We start from the raw sequence: 24,061 nt of genomic DNA, 5'->3' as shown, positions 1-24,061 counted from the left end.
GTGTATGAGGCTGACCAATCAGTGACCAATCAGCGTCATACACTTCTCATTGTTCCAGCCCAGCTTCTTTCACTGCACAATCTCACTGTAACAATGGGCTGGAACAATGAGAAGTGTATGACACTGATTGGTCAGCGTCATACACACCTCTGCACAACACCCAGTTGGTCATTAAGACACTAATTAGCATAAATCTAAAATTGCTCATAACTTGCTCAAAAATGAGTTTTTCAAAATAAAAACCACTGCTGTTATCTACATTACAGCGCAGATCAGATTATGTAGGAGATAGGGCACTTATAATCTGGTGACAGATCCTCTTTAAAAGGACAGAAGCAGCTCTTTCTATAATCTTTCCTTATATTAGCTGAAGGGGTTGTGTAATATTCAAAAAACACTTTTGCAGCTAAGCGCCGTTTCTGGGTAAGAAATAAAACCGCTATTTTTTTTACAGCTATTTCATCGCCTTAAAAAGGATCATAAAAAGATTTCTGATATTTACCCACGTAAAAACAAAAAGAAAATCCCCTAAAATTTCCGAAGAAGCAAAACAGACATTTACTATGACACTTCAATGGCCTTCAATGGTAAAAATATTTGGCACATAGCCACATACCTGGAGATTTTCCAACATCATCTTATCGAGAGCCTGAATAAAGTCTTCATCCTCTGCACAAGCTACATGTTTGATCCCACCTCCTTTAATCATCACCTCCTGCAAAAAGCAGCAAAACTCAACAGCAGAAAGACTGGAATCTATATGCAAGATCAATCCATCAAAAAACACTGAAGGCTTTTACCACAATGGCGATTTGTGACGAATCACATTGCCTGATCAAAGCAGTTCAACGAATGAGGAAATCCTAAAGCTGGTATGTGAAATCTGATTAGATCAAGGCCCCAATGTTATCAAGATTTAACTTGTGATTTTATTTACTGTAAGAGGGATAGTACACGGTCCAACGTGGGCTGTGTAAACGAGCGCTGATCAAAGAGACAGCTCGTTGATCGGAGCTAGTTTGCTCCTTTCACAAGGAGCTAGTTTGGGGACGAGTGCTCATTACTCAGATTACTCGTCCCCATACATTTTTATCATGTTGGCAGCTCGTCTCCCTGTTTACACAGGGAGATGTGCGGACGACAACGATAATAGTTTCGCTATTTAAAACTATGCAAATCAGCCGATGAAGGGGCGTTTGCTTGTTCGTCGGCTGATAGTTGCCCTGTTTACACAGGGCAATAATCGGGAACCAGCCTTCTGTGAACGCTTGTTTGGCCGATAATTGCCCACTGTCTGGAAAACAAGAGCAGAATGACAATACCGCATGTCGATCAGCACCTGTTTTTTCTATTTAAATGGAGAAATGAATCAGAATGTATGAGGATGAACGATCATTACTACAATCGGTTGTCCTCATACATTTGCATCTTGTCAGCAGCACATCTCGTTAACACAGAAATGTGCTGTCGACAAGCGACCATTTCTATGTCTGCATAAAAGAAGCAGTGAGCAGACGAACAAACATTTGCCCATTTGTCAGCTGATCGCATCCCTGTTTACACAGGACAACGATCAGGCAAACGAGCATTCGTAGGAACGCTTGTTCGCCCTATCATTGGCCTGTGTAAAAGAACCTTTATCTCAAAACACCTGGCAGCTAAAGGCTGAAGTTTAATATTTTGCACCTCTGGTAGCCAGGATAAATTTATCACTTATAAAAAGTAAAAATAAAATTACAAAAAAAATAAAAAAAATCATATTAAACCCCAATATCTATATTTTCTGAAAATAGACACTTGGCACATGCCACTTAGCACCTTATACACACAGGCACTTTTATGCAATTTTGTTTCAAAGTGTAATGTTTCAAAAAAATAAATAAAATAAAAATGCCTACAAAAATGTATAATTGTGGCTAAAAAAGTGTTACCCAAGCAGAAAATTAGATGCAACACATCCTAAAAAAAAAAAAATTAAAGATGTGCAGAGTTCATACATACCACTTATGCCTATGTCTACATGCACATATCTTCATAAAATCACAATAATTGGAGAGATTTTTGAGTATTCACTGTAAAATCTTTTCACAACAAGTACATTGGGGGATATAGACCATAGGTATATGTTCTTGCTACTAGGGAGGCATGGCACTAAGAAATACAGTGTTGACACCTCTTAATAATAAAAGTACGATATCAACTAATCCATAGATGCTAGCAAAACCTTGTGACCAGGGAGAGCATCCACTAATGCAAAAGTATGCACCCTGTAGAACTTGGTAAGAGTGTGCAGAGAAGACCAGGTAGCTGCTTTGCAGACTTGAGGAGCAAGAGCCTGATTGCACACAACCCAGGAGGCATCAAACGCCCTATTTAAACCCGGAATAGGGGTTCCCACCTCTTTGACGTGGTAGAGCTCGTAAATAGTCAAAACAATACAGACGGTGATAGTAGCCTTAGAGGCCACCAAACACTTCCTTGGACCTTACCGAAACCACAAACAAGGAATCAGATCTGAGAAAAAAGGAAGCAATGGATAGGTTAACCTGAAAGGAACGACAACACAGGGCCGTTAGTTCAAAAGCCCTCCGAATGGAGGTCACTATTACTAGGAACACCACCTTCCAGGTGAGGAGACATAAGGAGATCTCGTGCAGAGGTTCAAACTCAGCCTACCGCAGCACGTCCAGAACCAAGATCTGATATTTTCTATAGGGTGTTCCAACGGGACTGTCCGCCCTATCCCTGTATGGTAAACTATACCCACCACAGCCGGTTTTATCATTAGAGATCTATAGATTGAATACTTCTTGCCCTCCTTTTTCTTTTCCATATCCCCTTTCCCTCAATTAATTTATTCCCTACTATTGGTGGTGTACATCAGGGCAATATAAACAAGACACCTGCCCCTTAAGTGAACTCAAGGAAAGACTATCCAACCCTTCTTGGAGGAATGACAGTATCCTGAACAGAGAAAAAAAAACCAAGGGAGTAATATGCCAGTCCTTGCACATGCGTAAGCAGGTCTTCCAAGTACGGTGGTGAATGTAGACTGAAGAAAGCTTCCTAGCCTTCAACATGGTGTGGATCATCCACTTCAACAAGCCCCGTGCAATCAGAACTACCGCTTCAACAGACGCTAAAGCAAAATCCCAGTTTCTGTAGCACCACGACATTGGTCTGAGTCGGGCAAGAGCTCTTTCTTGAACCCATGAAGAGAAGAGCAGTCCGGAAGTGTGTCAATGCTGTGTCAACAGGCCATAATTTATTCCAAGCAGTCCTGTGGACAGCAACAATAGAAGCGGAGGAGCAGCCCACATGGCGTCCGGCATCCAGAGAATCTTCGCACAAAAAAGATTGATTACTTACCGGTAATCGGTTTTTCATGAACCTATGAGAGCACCCCTGGAGAGACTTCCCATTCGCTGGACAGGAAGCCTGAGGGTATACAAAAGGACACACCTCTCCACACACCCAGTCTTAGGAAGAACTCAGGATGAGAATTAGTTTAGTTTTTTTTATTTATTTATTTTTTGAGCCACCCAAGTGGAATTACCTCACACTTTTATACATACAGTATTTACAAGGAATCCCTTTATATTCATGTTGACAATTTACCGTTGTAAGGACTATATGCTACAAGAATAGGGAGGGTAACACAGGGGTGCGGTCATAGGTTCATGAAAAAACTATTACTGGTAAGTAAATCAATCTACTACCCTTTCACCTATGACCGCACCCCTGGGGATGTACAATAGAAGTCAATATTTAGGATGGGAACACAGCTTGTAGTACCTTTCTACCAAAGGCCAAGTCAGAGGCTGTATGCAGTTGTAATCGGTAATGCTTGAGGAAGGGGTGGGGAAAGCTCCATGTAGAATCCTTACATATCTGATCTAGGGATGCCTCTGCTCTCTTAGGCCAAGAAGTGGACACAGCCCTGGTGGAGTGAGCTCCGAAGAACTCTGGAGGCTGGAGAATCGGATTTACATACGCCATACATTTAGCCTGTTTAATCCATCTAGCTATAGTGGATCTACTGGCTGCCGAACCCTTGTTAGGACTTAAGTTTTCTGAGGTTCTTAAATCTTTAATGATTTTTAGGTACTGGACTAGGACTTTTCTTACGGACAGGCAGTTAAACTGGAAGAAAACCCAGTAAGGTCTTCAAGATGACTATCATCTAATAGTATATGGGGCAAACGCAGAAAGGGCCTGTATCTCACTTACCCTACGGGCTGACGTAATGGCCAAGAAGATCGTCATTTTGACTGTCAGCATCTTTAGGGTTATAGAGTCTAGTGGTTCGAATGGGGAGTTTGTCATAGCCTAGAGAACGATATTTAACTCCCATGGAGGAATGGAGGATCTAATCTGGGGTTTAAGCCTAGAGGAAGCTGCCAGGAATCTCATAACCCAGGGGTGTTCCGCCAATTTGAGACGGAGGCTCCATAGCGTTCAGGCCTAGATAGGCCTTGGATTGGCTGGGGAGGTCATCTGCTCTGGACGCCTGGAGCCCCTCCTCCTCGTTAGGGTCACCAGAACCAACACTTCCTGGAGCGTAGGACACGTCACACCGCCGGAAGTGACGCATCGCCGTGACCGGAAGTTTTGCACAGAGTCGAAAACCGCCAACGCTAGGAATGCGTACCGGCCCCACCATGGAACAGAGTATGACCTCGGGAAAACCGCTCTCCCGCCAGGGGGACCTAAAACCACCTGCAGGGAGGGTAGTGATGGACCGAGAGAGGGGGGGAGTAACCGTCCCCAGACTTAAGGTTGCTCCCTCCAGAGGAGACTTACCCCTTCCAGAGCACCACTAGGGAAAAAAGGTAAGAACCTGCTAGTGGGTCTGCAACCATCCGGAAGACAGGAAACCTGACGGTGTGTGGAGAGATGTGTCCTTTTTTATATCCTCAGGCTTCCTGTCCAGCGAATAGGATGTCTCTCCAGGGGTGCCGTCATAGGTGAAAGGGTAAATTTAGTTGTACTTGAGAGCTGATGGCAGAGGTCTACTAATTCCTCATGGGGTGCCCCAGAAAGAATATTGTGACAGAGGTGGAAAAGCCATTTAGTGGAGGCTCTGCTGACCCAAGCAGTAGCAAAAATCGGTCTCAAGGAAGCATAAGTAGCTGCAAAGAAAAGGATTATATGTGGTGGTCCAGAGGATAGTCTTGGATAGGCAAGAGAAAAGCGGGTCCACCAATGGCGATTTTGCCCATTTGGAGAAGAGATCTCCTGGAAAACGGTACATAAGATCCAAACTTGGGCAAATTTGTCAGGTTGTTTCCATTCCATATAAAACCTATATCAACGTATTGAGGATGTCAGGTACATGGAACTTCTCATTGACAAGACTCGTAATACCCAAGAAACGTTTGAGTTAGTATGTTCCTTATGGGATTCACACTTTTCTACAACCTCAGGGACTCACTGATTTGTTATTTAGCTTTTTTACAAGCCTTGCCTAACCTCTATTTAATTCGTATTGGGTTCCCCTATTTGGTCTATCCTTTTAGACTTATAGGCCCAACTCTGCCTACCAATGCTCGCTCTCCTACTCTCCTCAAATTTCTCCCCTTTCCTTATTTCTCAGGTGATCTTGTATTATTTACTACTACTACTACAAGTCATAAATAATTGATGACATTTGATTGCTCATGTCTTCCTCCAATGTTTGGAGAACCTTCTGTTCTGATTAATGCTGCCATACTTGTTGAGAATATGGCTTTGGTGCCATCGCCTCATACTCGTCTTTATAGGTATGTTTATTGCAGAAAACGAAGGAATTGAAATTGAAAAAAAAAGCTGCAAATTACAGCGCACGCAGTATTTGCTTAATAATCAGTAACTTTTTGTCGTTTAACACTTCTAAATGGGATATGTAGGAGGGGGCGTAATTATAACTTACGCCAGAAGTAGGTATAAACTATAGCACATATCTATGCCTGCTCATAGATTTAAGTTTGACTTTGCGTCGCATGGACAGGCAAAGATGCGTCAAATTTGCCGCATTATACTCCAGTCCTGTTCAGTTAACGTATGAAATGCCAGTCCTAATAAATTATCTTCATAAGATGTATTCATAACAACCAACACTATAATGACACCAAGCTTATTAGAGCACAAACTTAAGAGGCTAGAAGAGGACAGGCCTTTCTTCTCAGGAATAATGGTTAACCACAGGAACATGGAAATTCTGTACTGTACAATATAAGCACTTCTTCCACAATAGTCAGAGGAGGGACGTGATTACATACATTGTTATCTTCATCAGTCTCATTTTCCTTGTTAGAGTCAGTCATGTAATCTGTATTTTCTTCCTCTTCTTCTTCCCTTTCTTCTTCTTCATTTTCTGAAGCATCCTAAAACGTAGGATTTAAATCTTTGTTAGTGTGTCGAACATTACAACTATTTTTACTCAAACGTAACTATTAGTAAGCAAATATCTTTTGACTGAGGTATAGCTAGGCTTTCCTTGCCCTATATATAATTACCCAGGCAGAGGTGTGGATGGTGCCTTTCTCTGGCACCGTGCAACCCCCCCCCCCCCCCTACTAGCTAGCCTCCCTGTATTTTGACATTTTAAATGTCTGACTACAGCTGCAACTTGTGTGACAAAATATATTGACGTAGAATTGACACACAAGTAATATCATGTAATTTATGTGCAACCCAGCTACTCCCCCCTTATTTAATTTACTTTCCCGATAGAAAGTGACATTTCTCCAATTCACTTCAATGGGAGAAAAGGCTGCAATACAGGAGACTCGCCGCTAAATGCGTGTCGAAGTAGAAATGAAGGGGAAGTAGTGCTCGTACCAGCGCTGAACCCCCTTCAAAACAGCTGATCAGTGGGGATCCCTGGAGTTAGATCCTGACCCAGCAGTTATTGATGGCCTATCCAGGGCATAGGCTTTACATTTTTACTGTCTGGAAAACCTCTTTAAGGGCCTGTTTGGAACCTGTAAGTGAAAGCCCAACGGTTTTTTCCGTTCCGTAAAGTCGTTTTTTTTTCACCGATACAATAGCATAGTCAACTACGCAATAACTTCTGCGAAAAAAACGGAAACCAACTGCAACGGAAGCATTACCATTGAAATCAATGATAATGCAAACGGAAGCTATGGTTTCCAGTTTGGCTTTGCGTTCATCGGTTCCTTCGACGGAAAACTCAAACGAACCTGCGAACGAAATGTAAAATAGCCCTGTGTATCATGGCAAAACTATCAAAAAAGTGTTGTCAAACCGCCTCTTTGATCGTAACCTTGCCTGACCCATGCTGTGCTATGTGGCTACATTAAAAATTGTGTTTTTCTAATGGGTGTATTTAGATTATTATTAATAAAGGCAAATTATGAAATCTACTGACATCTTCCTCTGGCTCGTTCATTTCACTTTCATTTCCAGATTGCTCCTCTGTCTCTCCTCCAGCCTCCTCCTCCTCTTCATCATCCTCATCCTCTAAAGCTTCACCTTCAGCAATAGAATGTTTTGAATCTTTATCATTCATCAGACCTTAAAATGAAAAAATTCAAACAATCGTCAAAAACAGATGTCCATGTTTGTATGAGAATGCAGAACAAACAGGGGTTTCACCTGGAATCTGACCTAGGTACAACTTTCTAGCCCTTCCAAATCCTGACATGTGTGTATTCGACGCATGGAGAACAAACCGCACACAATTAAAGGTATGCACACAGCGTTTTGTTGCAGTTTTCATAGCATCCAGATATTACATACAGTGCTCCTCTCCCGATTTCTTCCATTTTTGTTAATTTGTCACATTTATAGGTTTCTGATCATCAAACACATTTTAATATGACGACAGACAAAACAAGTAAACACAAAACACAGCTTTTAAATGATCATTCTATTTATTGAGAATAAAGTTTTATTCAAAACCTATATTACCCATGTGAAAAAGTAATTACCCCCTAAAACTTAATAAACGGGTTGTGCCACCCTTGGCAGTAACAACTGCAATCAAACGTTTGTGATAACTTGTGAGGAGTCTTTGCAGCACAGTTAATTCGGCTACATTGGAGGATTTTCAAGCATAAATTGTCTGTTTAAGGTCTTACCTCAGCATCTCAATGAGATTCAAGTCAAAACTTTGACAGGGCCAATCCAAAACCTTAAATTTTGCTTTATTTGAGCCATTCGGAGGTGGACTTGCATGCGTGCTTCGGATCATTGTCCTGCTGCATAACCTACCTGCGCTTGAGCTTTAGGTTAAGCAACGGATGGAGGGACATTTCCCTTCAGGTTTTTCTGATAGAGCAGAATTCATCGTTCCATCAATTATACAAAGTCGTCCAGGTCCTGCAGAAGCAAATCACACTACCACCACCACGTTTGTAGTTGGTATGATGTTCTTATGATGCAAAGTGGTGTTCGCTTTACACCACGTGTAAAGTGACCCATGTCTTCCAAAAAATTCCACCTTTGACTTATCAGCCCACAGAAGATTATTCCAAAATTCTTGGGGGTCATCTAGATGTTTTTGGCAAATACAAGATGGGCCTTTTGTGTTCTTTTTGGTCAGCAGTGGTTTACGTCTTGTAACTCTCCCATGGTTGTCATATTTGCCCAATGTCTTTTTAATTAGGGATGAGTGTACATTGACTTTAACGAAGGCAAGTGAGGCCTGCAGTTCTTTAGATGTTCATCTGGGCACTTGTGACCTTCTGGATGAATAGTCTATGCAGTCTTGGTGAAATAGTTAGGCTGGCCACTCCTGGGAAGGATCACCGCTGTTCTACATTTTCTCCATTTGTAGATAATGGCTCTCACTGTGATTTTTCTGGAGTCCCAGAGCCTTAGCACTGGCTTTGAAATCTACCAGTCTGGAAAAGGGCTACAATGACTGTTTCAAATCTGTACTTCAATCTTTTTAGAACCTGGCATCATGTGCCGCCTTTTGAGACCTTCTAGTCTGCATCACATTGCCCGACAGATTCTTGGCCTCCTTCACACAGATTGTTTTCTGGCAATTTAGACTGCATCAAAAAACGCTTCTAAAAATGCCAGTGTCATTAAAATATATTTTTTCTGTCGTTTTTCCATTTAGTGTCATTTTGAACATGATTCTTTCTGGCGTTTTTGAAGCCCCATAGAGAAGCCTATGGCAAAAAAGACCATACAAAGAGAATGCTGCGTTTGGAGAAAAAAAAAACACTGACCACAAAATTGCCTCAAAAAGGCCACGACTTACCTGCAAACGCTGATGCTGCTGCAGAATCAACTGTAGCCTCTGGTGCCGATGTGGCCGTCACGATGCAGGACCTGTGAGTGACGTCACAGATCTGCACTGTCAGAAGCTGGGCGTTCTGAAGAGAAGAGGATGTTACTTCTCTTCACAGCGCCCAGCTAGTGAAAGTATTAAAAACGCCCCGATGTACGCACATAATACACACCCACTTGGACTTTTACTTTTAAACACACCCACTTGGACTTTTGCAAGCCTCATTTGCATAACTACAAAAATGGTCATAACTTGGCCAAAAATGCTCGTTTTTTAAAAATAAAAACGTTACTGTAATCTACATTGCAGCGCCGATCTGCTGCAATAGCAGATAGGGGTTGCAAAATCTGGTGACAGAGCCTCTTTAAATATGTTTACTTTTTTCTTGTGGCGATATAAAAATTAAGACATGTAAACACAGTACCAGGAAGATCTATCGTATAGTTCAATCAAGGCAAAGAACTGAAAGGAATGTTACCATGCACAAAGAAAAGTAAACAGGGAGAACATTTTCATGTCTGTCAGTGGGGCATTATATGGAAAACCAGTTTCATTGTGTTTTATAATCCCAAGAGATAACTTGGTGATAAAGAGGATCTGTCACAAGGTCATATAAGTTAAAGAGGCTCTGTCACCACATTATAAGTGGCCTATATTGTACATGATGTGATCGGCGCTGTAATGTAGATTATAGCAGTGGTTTTTATTTAGAAAAACTATCATTTTTGACGGAGTTATGACCTATATTAGCTTTATGCTAATGAGTTTCTTAATGGACAACTGGGCGTGTTTTACTATATGGCCAAGTGGGCGTTGTGGAGAGAAGTGTATGACGCTGACCAATCAGCGGCATACACTTCTTCCCATTCATTTATACAGCAGATCACGATCTAGCTATATCGCTATGTGCAGCCACATAAACACACTATAACATTACTGTAGTGTCCTGATAATGAATATACATTACTTCCAGCCAGGACGTGATGTGTATTCACAATTCTGACCACTTCTGTAGCGTCTGTGAGTTACAGCACAGCACAGCACAGCGAGATCTCGCTGTGAATGACAGGTTACATCGTAATCTCGCGAGACTACGCCTGCTATGCTCTAACTCACAGAGACGCTACAGATGTGATCAGGATTCTGAATACACATCACGTCCTGGCAGGAGGTAATGTATATTCATTGTCATGACACATGAGTAGCGTTATAGTGTGTTTATGTGGCTGCACATAGCGATATAGCTATATTGCTATCTGCAGTGTAAATCAATGTAGAGAAGTGTATGACGCGGATTGGTCAGCGTCATACACTCCTCTGTACAACGCCCACTTGGTCATATAGTAAAACACGCCCAGTTGTCCATTGAGAAAGTCATTAGCATAAAGCTAATATAGGTCATAAAATGATCGTTTTTCTAAATAAAAAAAACTGTTGTAATCTACATTACAGCGCCGATCACATTATGTACAAGATAGGGCACTTATAATGTGGTGACAGAGCCTCTTTAAACTGGCAAACTGACCTGGATAGCGGTGTCTCCCTGATTTGACCGCAGCTTATTTTTTTCTTTTCCTGGACCCCCCACCCCATTCTACATATGTCCCACTGTTTTGATGGCTCCCTATATGCTAATTGTCTGTAGTTAAAAAATGGGGTGGAGCTAAAAAACACAGAAAAATGCGTCAAAAACGCATGCTTTAAAGGAACAGTGTCGCCACAAATTTTTTTTTTATATCAGTTTGATGTTAGTGTTTTATTAAAAACGTTTGTATTTATTTGTGTGTTTGTGTGTTACTTTTACACTTTTTCTTCCCTATGGGGACGGTCCGGAGGGAGCGGCGGCGACTGGAGCAGGTAAGTGATTTCTATGTATGTTCGTGTTTTACTGTGTGTTTACTAGTGTATGTTAACCTACTACACTGTGTGTTAGCTCAAAAAATGGCGACACACAGTGTAGGAGGTTAGACCGTTCAATCCCCTCGTTTCTCCCGGCACTAGCCAGGATAAAAGAGGGGGGGAATCTGAGAGCTCACTAGAGCGAGTGCTTTTTTTTCCCAATTTTGCAGCATAAAGCAATGTGGTTGCTTTACCACATGCAATGCTGCAATTTTGGGAATTGCTCCATCTAGTGACCAGCAATGGGAAATATTATAAATTGAATCCAATTTATAATATTTCCTGACTCGTGAAAAAAATAAAAAACATTAGAACAATGTTTAATCACCCACACACTAATTGTTTAACTAAAAAAAAAATATACATTTTTTGCTAACAACACATTCCCTTTAACCCCTTCCCTCTTTAGCCACTTTTGACCTTCCTGACAGAGCCTCATTTTTCAAATCTGACATGTGTCACTTTATGTGGTAATAACTCCGGAATGCTTTCACCTATCCAAGCGATTCTGAGATTGTTTTCTCGTGACACATTGGACTTTATGTTACTGGCAAAATTTGCTCGATATGTTCAGTATTTAATTGTGAAAAACACCAAAATTTAGCGAAAAATTGCAAAAATTAGCATTTTTCTCAATTTAAATGTATCTGCTTGTAAGACAGGCAGTTATAATACACAAAATTGTTGCTAATTAACATCCCCCATATGTCTACTTTAGATTGGCATCGTTTTTTGAACATCCTTTTATTTTTCTATGACCTCACAAGGCTTAGAACTTTAGCAGCAATTTCTCACATTTTCAAGAAAATTTCAAAAGGCTATTTTTACAGGGGCCAGTTCAGTTGTGAAGTGGTTTTGAGGGCCTTATATATTAGAAACCCCAAAAAAGTCACCCCATTTTAAAAACTTCACCCCTCAAAGTATTCAAAACAGCATTTAGAAAATGTCTTAACCCTTTAAACATTTCACAGGAATTAAAGCAAAGTAGAGGTGAAATTTACAAATTTCATATTTTTCTGCAGAAATACATTTTTAATACAATTTTTTTTATAACACAGAAGGTTTTACCAGAGAAATGCAACTCAATATTTGTTGCCCAGTTTTTGCAGTTTTAGGAAATATCCCACATGTGGCCGTAGCGTGCTACTGGACTGAAACACCGGCCTCAGAAGCAAAGGAGCACCTAGTGGATTTTGGGGCCTTATTTTTGTTAGAATATATTTTAGGCACCATGTCAGGTTTGAAGGGCTCTTGTGGTGCCAAAACAGTCAAAATCCCCCAAAAGTGACCCCATCTGGGAAACTAGACACCTCAAGGAAATTATCTAGGGGTGTAGTGAGCATTTTCACCGCACAGGTTTTTTACAGAAATTATTGGAAGTAGGCCGTGAAAATTAAAATCAACATTTCTTCAAAGAAAATGTAGGTTTAGCGATTTTTTTTCTCATTTCCACAAGGACTAAAGGAGAAAAAGCACCGCAAAATTTGTAAAGCAATTTCTCCCGAGTAAAACAATACCTCACATGTGGTAATAAACGGTTGTTTGGAGACACGGCGTGGCTGAGAAGGGAAAGAGCGCCATTTGGCTTTTGGAGTTCACATTTAGCAGGAATGGTTTGCGGAGGCCATGTCACATTTACAAAGCCCCTGAGGGGACAAAACAGTGAAAACCCCAAACAAGTGACCCCATTTTGGAAACTATAACCCTTGAGGAAATTATCTAGGGGTATAGTGAGCATTTTGACCCCACAGGTTTTTTGCAGAAATTTTTGCAAGTAGGCTGTGAAAATGAAAATCTACATTTTTTCAAATAAAATGTAGGTTTAGCTAATTTTTTTTCATTTCCACAAGGACTAAAGGAGAAAAATCACCATAAAATTTGTAAAGAAATTTCTCCCGAGTAAAACAGTACCCCACATGTGGTAATAAACGGCTGTTTGGACACACGGCGAGGCTGAGAAGGGAAAGAGCGCCATTTGGCTTTTGGAACTCAAATTTAGCAGGAATGGTTTGCGGAGGCCATGTTACATTTACAAAGCCCCTGAGGGGACAAAACAGTGGAAACCCCCCACAAGTGACCCCATTTTGGAAACAACACCCATTGAGGAAATTATCTAGGGGTATAGTGAGCGATTTGACACCAGTTTTTTTGCAGAAATTATTGGAAGTAGGCCCTGAAAATAATAATCTACATTTTTTCAAAGAAAATGTAGGTTTAGCTAATTTTTTCTCATTTCCAGAAGGACTGAAGGAGAAAAAGCACCACAAAATTTGTAAAGCAATTTCTCCCGAGTAAAACAATACCCCACATGTGGTAATAAACGGCTGTTTGGACACACGGCAGGGCTTAGAAGGGAAAGAGCACTATTTGACTTTTTGAGATCACATTTAGCAGGAATGATTTGCGGAGGCCAGGTCACATTTGCAAAGCCCCTGAGGGGACAAAACAATGAAAACGCCCAAAAAGGGACTCCATTTAGGAAACTACACCTCTTGAAGAATGCATCTAGGGGTGTAGTGAGCATTTTGACCCCACAGATGTTTCATAGAATTTATTAGAATTAGGCAGTGAAAATAAAAACAGTCCTTTTTCTTCAATAAGACGTAGCTTTAGCGCAAATTTTTTCATTTTCTCAACAAATAAAGGAAAAAAAGAACCCAACATTTGTAAAGCTATTTCTCCCGAGTACGGCAATACCCCATATGTGGTCATAAACTGCTGTTTGGGCAAACGGCAGGGCTCAGAAGGGAAGGACCGCCATTTGGAGTGCAGATGTTGCTGGATTGGTTTCTGGGCACCTGTGGGCCCAAAACAGTGGAAACCCCCCAGAAGTGACCCCATTTTGTAAACTACACCCCTCAATGCATTTACCAAGGGGTGTAGTAAGCATTTTAACCCTGCAGGTGTTTTGTAGAAATTAGTGTGCGCTCAATGTTGCAGAGTGAAAATGGGATTTTTTTCCATAGATATGCCAATATGTGGTGCCCGGCTTGTGCCACCATAACAAGACAGCTCTCTAATTATTATGCGGTGTTTCCCGGTTTTAGAAACACCCTACATGTGGCCCTAATCTTTTGTCTGGACATATGACAGGGCTCAGAAGTGAAGAGTACCATGCGGAGTGGAGGCCTAATTTGGCGATTTACAAAGTATTGGTTCACAACTGCAGAGGCTCAGATGTGAAATAATAAAAAGAAACCCCTGATAAGTGACCCCATTATGGAACTGCACCCCTCAAGGCATTTATTAAGGGGTGTAGTGAGCATTTTCACCCCACAGGTCTTTTCCATAAATGAATGCGCTGCGGATGGTGCAAATTAAAAATTTATATTTTTCCCTAGATATGCCATTCAGTGGCAAATATGTCATGCCCAGCTTATGACGCTGGAGACACACACCACAAAAATTGTTAAAAGGGTTCTCACGGGTATGACGGTGCCATATATGTTGAAGGAAACTGCTGTTTGGGCACGCTGTAGGGTTCAGGGCCGAGGGAGCACCATTTGGCTTTTGGAGAGCGGATTTTGCTTGGTACTATATTTGTTTGAGTATTGCTGGTGTTTTATAATGTGGGGGTACATGTAAGCGGGGCGGAGTATATAAGGGGCATAGTCAGGTGGTATAAAAAAATAAAAATAATCCATAGATGTGTGTTACGCTGTGAAGCAATCCTTTCTGCACAGGCCGGTGTCGCACTGATAAATGGTGTCATTTCTTATCCCCCTTTTGGTCCACACTCCGCGCCTTTGTAGTTTGGGGAATTTTGCTGGGAAAGTATTATCCTGGTATAATACGGGCACCGTCGCTTCCATCGGATATGATTGGGCCCTCCCTTCCTGGTTCCCTAATTTTAGGTCCTTGATAAATCGCCTCTTGAAAAAGAAGAAATGTTCTCCTCGGGCACAACTGCATATTTTTTTATTTCCTGACTTATTGGAGCCATAACTAATTTTATTTTTCATAGACGTAGCGGTATGAGGGCTGGTTTGTTGCGGGACGAGCTGTAGTTATTATTGGTACCATTTTGGGGTACATGTGACTTTTTGATCACCTTTTATCCTATTTTTTGGGATGCCAGGTAAACCAAAAAACGCAATTCTGGCACAGCTTTTTTTGTTTTTTTTTTATACAGAGTTCACCACGCATTATAAACTACATGTTACCTTTATTCTGCGGGTCAGTACGATTCCGGCGATACCTCATTTATAGAACTTTTTTATGTTTTACAACTTTTTGCACAATAAAATTACTTTTGTAAAAAGAATGTATTTTTTCTGTCGCCAAGTTGTGAGAACCATAACGTTTTAATTTTTTTGTCGACGGAGTTGTATGAGGGCTTGTTTTTTGCGGGACGAGCTATAGTTTTTATAGGTACCATTTTTGGATACGTGCGACTTTTTGATCACTTTTTATTGTAATATTTGTAGGGCAAAGTGACTAAAAAACAGAAACTCTGGTAACGTTTTTTACGGGTTTTTTTTACGCTGTTCACCGCGTGCAATAAATAATATAATATTTTGATACCTCCGGTCGTTACGGTCGTGGCGATACCAAATACATATGGTTTATTATTATTTTTCAATAATAAAGGACTTGATAAGAGTAAAAGGGGGATTGTGTGTTATTTGATTACTTGAAACTTTTATTGTTTTCAAACTTTTATTTTTTGCACTTTTTTTTACACTTTTTTATACTTTTTTTACACTTTTTCTCAAGTCCCACTAGGGGACTTGAAGGTCCAACGGTCAGATTTTTTTTTTTCTAATACATTGCACTACCTATGTAGTGCAATGTATTAGATCTGTCAGTCATTCACTGACAGCAAGCCGTTTAGGCTTCGCCTCCCGGCGGGGCCTAAATCGGCTTCCGTAATGGCAGAGCAGGAGACCATTGTGTCTCCTGTTGCCATAACAGCAGTCGCCAGTCCCGATTGCCTGTCAGGGCTGGCGATCTGCTTGTAACCGCTACGATGCAGCAATCGCTTTCGATTGCTGCATCGAAGGGGTTAATGGCAGGGATCGGAGCTAGCTCCGGTTCCTGCCGTTACAGGTGGATGTCAGCTGTACAGTACAGCTGACTTCCACCGCTGATGACGCCGGATCAGCTCCTGACCCGGCGCCATCTTGCCGGCAGCTACGGAAGCCGATCAGGCTCCGCCGCCGGGCGGATCTTGACCGGCTTCGGTGCTAGGCAGACCGGGAGGCCAGTATTAGGCCTCCGGTTGCCATTGCAGCCACCGGAACCCCGGCAATTTCATTACTGGGGTTCCGATGAGCTGCAAACACCTTAAGTGCAGCGATCGCGTTTGAGCGCTGCACTTAAGGGGTTAATGGCGGGGATCGAAGCTAATTTCGGTCCCCGCCGTTACAGTCGGATGTCAGCTGTAAGATACAGCTGAGATCCGGTGATGATGGGACCGGCTCAGCTTCTGAGCCGGTGCCAAACGTTTGACGTACATGTACGGCAAGATGCGGGAAGTCAGTACTTTCCATGACGTACATGTACGTCAAATGTCGGGAAGGGGTTAAGCTTGTCATTGACAATGGGAAAATACATTGTAGTGTATACAATGCTTTTTTTTTTTTTTTTTTTTTTAAGCTCGTGTGTTTAAAAACCGCGGTGTGTAAAAAAAGCAGCATCAGGCAGATTTTCGACATGTTTTATGTTCCAAGAATTGACCTAATTCCTATAGTCAATGGGAGTCCTAATTACGCGCCCAAAAACGCAGCAAAAAAGCCTGCACTTAAAAAAAACTATGTGTAGATGCGTAAAAAACGCTAGCGTTTTTGCAAAGCGTTTTTTTAGAGCGCCGTGTGAACAAGGCCTAATAATGAACTCTTCTACCTCGTCTTGCCTGTTAAGACAGGACAACAACCTCCATAAACGTCATAAAAAAATGTGTTTTAAACCTCTCACCTAGTTTTACCAGAAACTCTCGTTCCAGATCTTGAACTTGTCGGACAGCTTCATTTAATGAGTTGCACAGCTTCATCTTTGGCCTAAGCAGCTCCAGAGTATCACTTATCATATAGTCAATGTCTATAGGAAATGGGTGGTCTTTTGTCCATACATCCAGGCTTTTTTTCCACCAGAAATAGCGCTAAAAATTAAAATAGAATTTAGAACCAAACAGTTAAATGCATCAAATTTGTACATACTGACAGTTTTATTTTCTGCATTCAGCATCTTGCCCACCCTGTTTATTTTATGGTAGTTTTTGTGGTGAGTGTAGAAAGATCATTGTACAGTGATGATATAACTACTGCCTGTTGGTAGCACAAGAAAAGGGAGCATGTAATACAATATGGCCCTTGCCGAACAATACACTCCGACATCTGTAACTGCCTGTTCACATCACATTATAGCCTTCAGTCTGAGGTATGCGTCGGGAGAACTCCCCAACATATACCCATGACAGAAGGCTGAATTTTTTGCTAAACACTTTGTGATGCCGGAATCCCTGGCCAGAGTGGAGTCCGCGGGCTTAGTGCTTCTGATGCTCTGCCTGGAGATTTCAGCATTGGGGAGCTACGGACATCTCCATCCATATATGGGAGCTTCCTGGCGTATACTTTTACCGTATACCTGCCATACAGTGGCTTCTGTTACCCATAGACACCCACGTTAAAAAAATAAAAAAATTATACCGCACGGTACTTTTTTTTATTTTTTTTGCAGGACTCCTGCGGATGAAATAGCATAGTCTACTACATTATTCCATCCTTTTAAAAAAAAGAAAAAAAAGAAGTATACCGACACATGCCAGCCCGACAAAAGCCAAAAGAACACCCTAGGTTTCAGTCGGGGCTAATTGAGCCCTATGGATATGTATAATGTGTAGGGCCAAAACGTGACGTGGACAGTGCCTAACCTTTTTCTCTTATATTGGGACCCATAAAAACTAGAGGACACCAAGTTAACCCTTTCATCGCGAATCCACCTATTTACATCAGGAAAGGGTTATTTTAAAAATATATATAAAAAAAAAAAAAAAACTTCAAAAATCACCCCCCTTTTCCCTAGATCACACATAACAATAAATAAAACAAAACAAACATTAGTTATCCCAGTGTCCGAAAATGCCCGAACTATAAAAATATATGGTTTCCAATACGGTGCTGTAAGGGGGGAAAAAAAAAAAAAAAAAAAAAAGAGCTCAAAATGTCAGAATCGCAAATGTCTTTTTTTTTTTTTTCCAAACAAAGGCTAAAACATAACAAAAACTATAGAAATTTGGTATCCCCGTGATCGTACCGAACCCGCAGAATAAAGGTAACGTGTCATGTTTAGCGTACAGTGAACACCGTAAAAATGAAACCCATAAGAAAATGGCGCAACTGCTGTTTTTTTCCAATTCTACCCCATTCTGAATTTTTTTCCAGCCTCTCAGTACATCACACAATATTAAATAGTGCCACAAGAAACAACAACAATTTGTCCCGTAAAAATGAAGCCTTCATATAACGGTCAACGAAAAGAAGAAAAAAAAAAAAAAGTCATGACTTTTTGAAGGCGGGGAGGAAAAGACAAAAAGCAGAAAAACGAAAATTAGCCTGGTCCTGAAAGGGTTAAATAACTATATAGCATAATATATATATATTTTTTTGCTGGAGACAGGTCTTTAGTTAATACTTCCACCACATTTTCTCTAGTGTCAATCAAGTTGAACTGATTTCTTAACAAATGTTTTTCTATTAGGGGAGGATATCATACAGCAAATTGTATCATACCTGAAAGTAAACAAGGAAACAATCAAGCTTGCGTTTGCTAGATCCTCGGTCAAAATACTGTCCACAGGTATCAAGAATGGTGCAAACTAATCGGATACGAAACAAGTGCTCTGGTGGATCAAGGAGACTAGAGCTGCCATCTGAGTTAACGCCAAAGGATATAAAGGAATAAAGTGTACGAAAAATAACCGCAGATTCCACCATTCTGTAGTTGTACAGCTCTCCAAGAAATTTAGCACTGCTTAACCGGCGTTGGTTAAACTTTGGCTGATTAACCTATTTCAACAGAAAGAGACAACATTTTAGTAATGCAAAACAAGATTGATTCTCAGAGATTTCTTAAGCATTTTGGAACATCACCAGAACAATGGACTAACATTTGTAGCGGTCTAATGGTGTTGATCCTGTAAGCTGTCACTATGTAGTCCAATCGCTTCTTATGAAGACTAATGTTACAAATTCAAAAATGGATTAAAGGGGTTTTACTATCAGGGACATTTAGGACATATCCACAGGACAGTTCATATATAAATGCAGGCCCAACCTCTGGGACACGCACCTCTCTCTAGAACGGGACCCCCTAAATCCCGTTCTACCGCTCTGTGTTCCCACTGAAGCGTGTGATTTCCGACCATGCTACATGAAAACAGCGTAGCTCGCGGTTTACGTAAGTCTCTTAGTAGTGAATGGCAGTTACGGAAACAGCGTAACTCGAATGCTACACGGTTTCTGTAACTGCCATTCACTACTATGGAAGTTATGGAAACAACGTAGCTCGCTGAGCTACGCTGTTTTCATCTAACATGGTCGGAAATCACACGCTTCAGCGGGAACACAGAGCGGAAGAACAGGGTTTAGGGGCCCAGTTCTAGAGATAGGGGCGGGTCTCAGAGGTGGGACCCGCATCTATCTGACATTTATGACATATCCTGTGGATGTGTCATAAACGTCCCTCATGGGAAAGCTCCTTAGAATTGAATTCCCAAACCACTTAATAACCTTACTCCGGGTTTCTGGATTATCATTATTAGAATGTTGTCAGATATACTTCCTGAGAATTCAGAACTGGTTTGCACAGAACTACATAATGAACCAGAATACAGGAGAAGAATGAACCAATACAAAAATACTCCCGTGTTAAAAAAACATTAATTTGTATTAGCATTTTATTCTGAGCGACCTTCCTCAAAGTTCCCTAACCGATTTAGTTCATTAAAAAAAAAACAATTTCTAGAACTGCTCAGAAATCCAGAATATCTCATGATCCGACACTGAATTTACACATTCCTTTTACATTCCTCTTCCCCCATACACTCTGAACAGTCTTAAACTTACATACTCCTGACTAGCTGGATATAAAAGTAATATCGCCCGTTTTTGCGATGATGAAATTAATATCAGTATGTTCTATTTCTTACCTCCATCCCTAGCCGAACGTCTTCTAATACACCATCAACCACGTGAATTCCAACATCCTCTTGATAAAGGACCAAGCCTGCTAGAAGATTGGCTACACAGTGGATACTGTTGTACTTCACATTCCAAATGTTGATCATGCAAGAAATGACATAATCTTTCACCTCTGACTCTTGCCAGGACAACTTCCTCATCTGACGCAAAACCTGAAAGGAACACGCCGTTTGAGCAAATACAAATTTTACTTACAAAAGTAAAACCTTGTTAACACACAGTGCAGGTGTAAAGCATTTTTTTTTTTAGGTAAAGCTTAAATTAGTTAAAAAAAAAGTGCAAAAGTACAAGTCCTTCCTTTATACTTTTCTGGCGTTGCAGTTCCAGACACAGACGAATGGATGTGGATGCCTGTGTCGGATACTGCAGACAAGTGGCAGTCGCGCTATAGCAAACATCTTGGCAGCCTCATACAGGTGATGATCGCTGGGGTTTACAGGAGTCAGATCCCAACTATATTGATGGCCTATGCGAAGGACAGGTCATCAATATTTTGGAAGACTTTTTCTTTTTTTAAATAGGCTTTATTTTTAAAACTTTTTTCTGTACAAACATGTACAAATAGACAAGTTAGACAAACTAAGAGACATTGAGATAAAAATTACAACAGTGAATTACAAAGTCAATTCAGAGCAAATACAGTGCATATATAGGACTTATACAATTTCAAAATTTCAAGACCTCAATGCACCAACTCAGTCAACCCATACATACAGGCATCCTAGTGCCCCAAACCTCCCACCTCCAAGAACCTCCTCCACAAAACCGTACCTAAACCGCAGTCTCCAGAGTCTCTAACCACAGTCACCAAATTTTATCAAATTTAAAGAGGCTCTGTCACCACATTATAAGTGGCCTATATTGTACATGATGTGATCGGCACTGTAATGTAGATTACAGCAGTGTTTTTTATTTAGAAAAACGATCATTTTTGACGGAGTTATGACCTATATTAGCTTTATGCTAATGAGTTTCTTAATGCCCAACTGGGCGTGTTTTACTATATGGCCAAGGTGGCGTTGTGGAGAGAAGTGTATGACGCTGACCAATCAGTGACCAATCAGCATCATACACTTCTCCCCATTCATTTATACAGCACATAGCGATATAGCATACACACACTATAACGTTACTGCAGTGTCCTGATAATGAATATACATTACCTCCAGTCAGGACGTGATGTGTATTCAGAATCCTGACACTTCGCCAATACAATCCAGACCCTACAGCACACCACAACGCCGACTTGGTCATATAGTAAAACACGCCCAGTTGTCCATTGAGAAAGTCATTAGAATAAAAGCTAAAATAGGTCATAACTCCGTCAAAAATGATAGTTTTCTAAATAAAAAACACTGCTGTAATCTACATTACATCGCCGATCACATCATGTACAAGATAGGCCACTTATAATGTGGTGACAGAGCCATTTTAACTGGACATCGTCTGTTTAGATATAATTTTTTATACATCAGGTATTTATTTATTCGAAGACCCCTTTAATATGCACTGCAAGGCCTCATGCACACGGCCGTGCCCGTAATCACGGCCGGCAACTGCGGGCACGGCCGACCGCGGGCCGCATTTTCGGGCCGTGCTCCCATACAATGTATGGGAGCACAGACTGTAAAATACGAAAAGTAAGACATGCTCCATAATTCCCGGCATGGTTCTACTGTACGGACACCTATCTGTAGCGATGCGGAAAGGTGTCTGCGCCCAATAGAACCGAACGACCGTATTACAGTCCGCAATTACCAGGATTTTTTACGGTCGTGTGCATGGGGCCCAACAGCAAGGTCCATATTGAAATGCGGTCTTCAAACATCAAACCGTCTTGAATCTACAAATCTCAATGAATTATATCTCACCTTTTCTGTTGTAACTTTAGAAAGATCTTTATACAGCAGTTTCCTTATATATTCCTGCAGAGGTGGTCTCTTCTTTTTCACAGTTTTTTCAGCTGGTGGTGGATTGCAATAATAGTAGGCGTTCTCCACCATTGTTACATATCGTGCATCCAAATGCATGGCTTGCTTTTTGCGCATCATTTGTTCCTAAAGAAAGACAAATTAAAGTAGTTATATGGTCTATGACATATCAAACATAAAGGGAAAAGGATATAGATATAAGGGAAATAGGGACATGAGTTTATTAAAACTTAACCTTTACTGAATTATAAGTAAAACATATTTTTTGTATACATTTTTGTAAGCAAATGATGCTCAAAAAAAATAGGAGCTCTGTCCTCAAACTGCGTTGCTGAAATTTTCTGCGTTGGATCTCTTCTACCCATGTGAAATTTCTGAGGTCCAAACAAATTAAACTGCTCCAATGCTGATGCACGGTTAGTGCCAGTGGTTGTTTTTTCATATTAGATTAATATCCAAAAGATGTTGAGGGCACTAGTAAGAAGCTGGTTTTCCAAGCAAAACGCCTCAGAACTTCCATAAAGCGCTGCTCTCTATTTCTTGCCTAATGTCCAAGTCTAATATCCATCTTCCCACTAGAATAGAAATGCCACCTTCCACCTAGCTTTACCGAATATAGCGAGTTCAGGACAAGCACCAGCTTTGTTCGGAAGATACGCTGATCCACGCCAGCCCACCGACCAGTAGAGCGGTGGGCTTTGTTTGTTTGAATGCGTGTCCTGAACTGCAGGCATTATCACAGCTAACAGGGGTACTGCTGTTTGCGATCCAGTATCAGATTAAAGCAGCTGACTGGGATCCATCTAGCAGCATTGTTATTTCTTATTGTGGGACCACAGGGCTTCCATATTACAGAGCACCACCTATTTAATAAAAGCGGTGTCTTATCGCAGTCTCAGACTACTGACCGCACCTCAAATAAAAGCAGTGCTAGCCGTCTGCATTAATGTGATCCCAAGGTCACGGTTACCAATTCTGAACTGGGATTTACCAACATCGCCGCCATGATAATCATCCAGGTATAGACATTTGTTTTGTAAAGGCGCAAAAGTACATAGGTCCAGGGTAGAACAGACTAAAAATAACTAATTTATGTTTGGCGTAACGTACATTCTGCCTGACCGGAACATATGCCGGAGTGCCTGGCATCCATGCAAACCACGTTCGCTTCACGCAAATGGTCTAAAACTAGTTTGTGTGAATTTGGAGGAGAGGTGTGTACTTTTTTGGGGTGGGAGCTTATGTTTTTTACTCATTTATGTAATTATTTATTTTTTGCAATTTAGGCCATGAAAAGAAATAGCCATGCAAATGTGAACAGAGCCTAACTGTAATAATTGTATTATTTTTTTTACTATAGGGGTACAGGTTAGCCAAGAACACATTATCCATGAGTTTCCTGCTGTCCACATATGGTTCACTGGTAACAGGAGCACACAGTGCCATCAAACTCAGCACGTAAATTAACAGGCTGCAGGCCTAAGAATATGACCTGTACCTCGTTAATTCAGTGTGGGCGGGAAGGGGTCAATAAATAAACCAAGTTGAAAAAGCAGCTTTAACCCCTTCCCGACATTTGACCTACATGTACGTCATGGAAAGCATTGACTTCCCGCAAAATGCCGTACATTTACGTCAAATGTTTGGCACCGGCTCAGAAGCTGAGTCGGTGCCATCATCGTCGGATCTCAGCTGTATCTTACAGCTGACATCCGACTGTAACGGCGGGGACCGAAATTAGCTTCGATCCCCGCCATTAACCCCTTAAGTGCAGCACTCAAACG

General features: G+C 41.1%; 1 protein-coding gene across 5 annotated transcripts in view; it reads right to left on the bottom strand.

Annotated features, from left to right (window-relative positions):
* Positions 1-24,061, bottom strand: part of UPF2 (UPF2 regulator of nonsense mediated mRNA decay) — a 79,104-nt gene that overhangs the window by 16,762 nt on the left and 38,281 nt on the right. For all 5 annotated transcript variants that reach the window (XM_075857416.1, XM_075857415.1, XM_075857417.1 and 2 more), the window contains exons 12-18: positions 22,218-22,403; positions 20,295-20,498; positions 18,877-19,152; positions 17,063-17,246; positions 7,373-7,518; positions 6,261-6,365; positions 617-715 (exon numbers count right to left, since the gene is read on the bottom strand). In XM_075857416.1, coding sequence (XP_075713531.1) covers positions 617-715; positions 6,261-6,365; positions 7,373-7,518; positions 17,063-17,246; positions 18,877-19,152; positions 20,295-20,498; positions 22,218-22,403 — 1,200 coding nt within the window. The remainder of the gene's footprint in view (positions 1-616; positions 716-6,260; positions 6,366-7,372; positions 7,519-17,062; positions 17,247-18,876; positions 19,153-20,294; positions 20,499-22,217; positions 22,404-24,061) is intronic.

The sequence above is a fragment of the Rhinoderma darwinii genome, chromosome 3 (assembly GCF_050947455.1).
Source record: "Rhinoderma darwinii isolate aRhiDar2 chromosome 3, aRhiDar2.hap1, whole genome shotgun sequence".
In the NCBI taxonomy this organism is placed as follows: domain Eukaryota; kingdom Metazoa; phylum Chordata; class Amphibia; order Anura; family Rhinodermatidae; genus Rhinoderma; species Rhinoderma darwinii.
The sequence above is the reverse complement of the archived record's forward strand: the minus strand, read 5'-3'. Positions and strand labels throughout refer to the sequence as shown.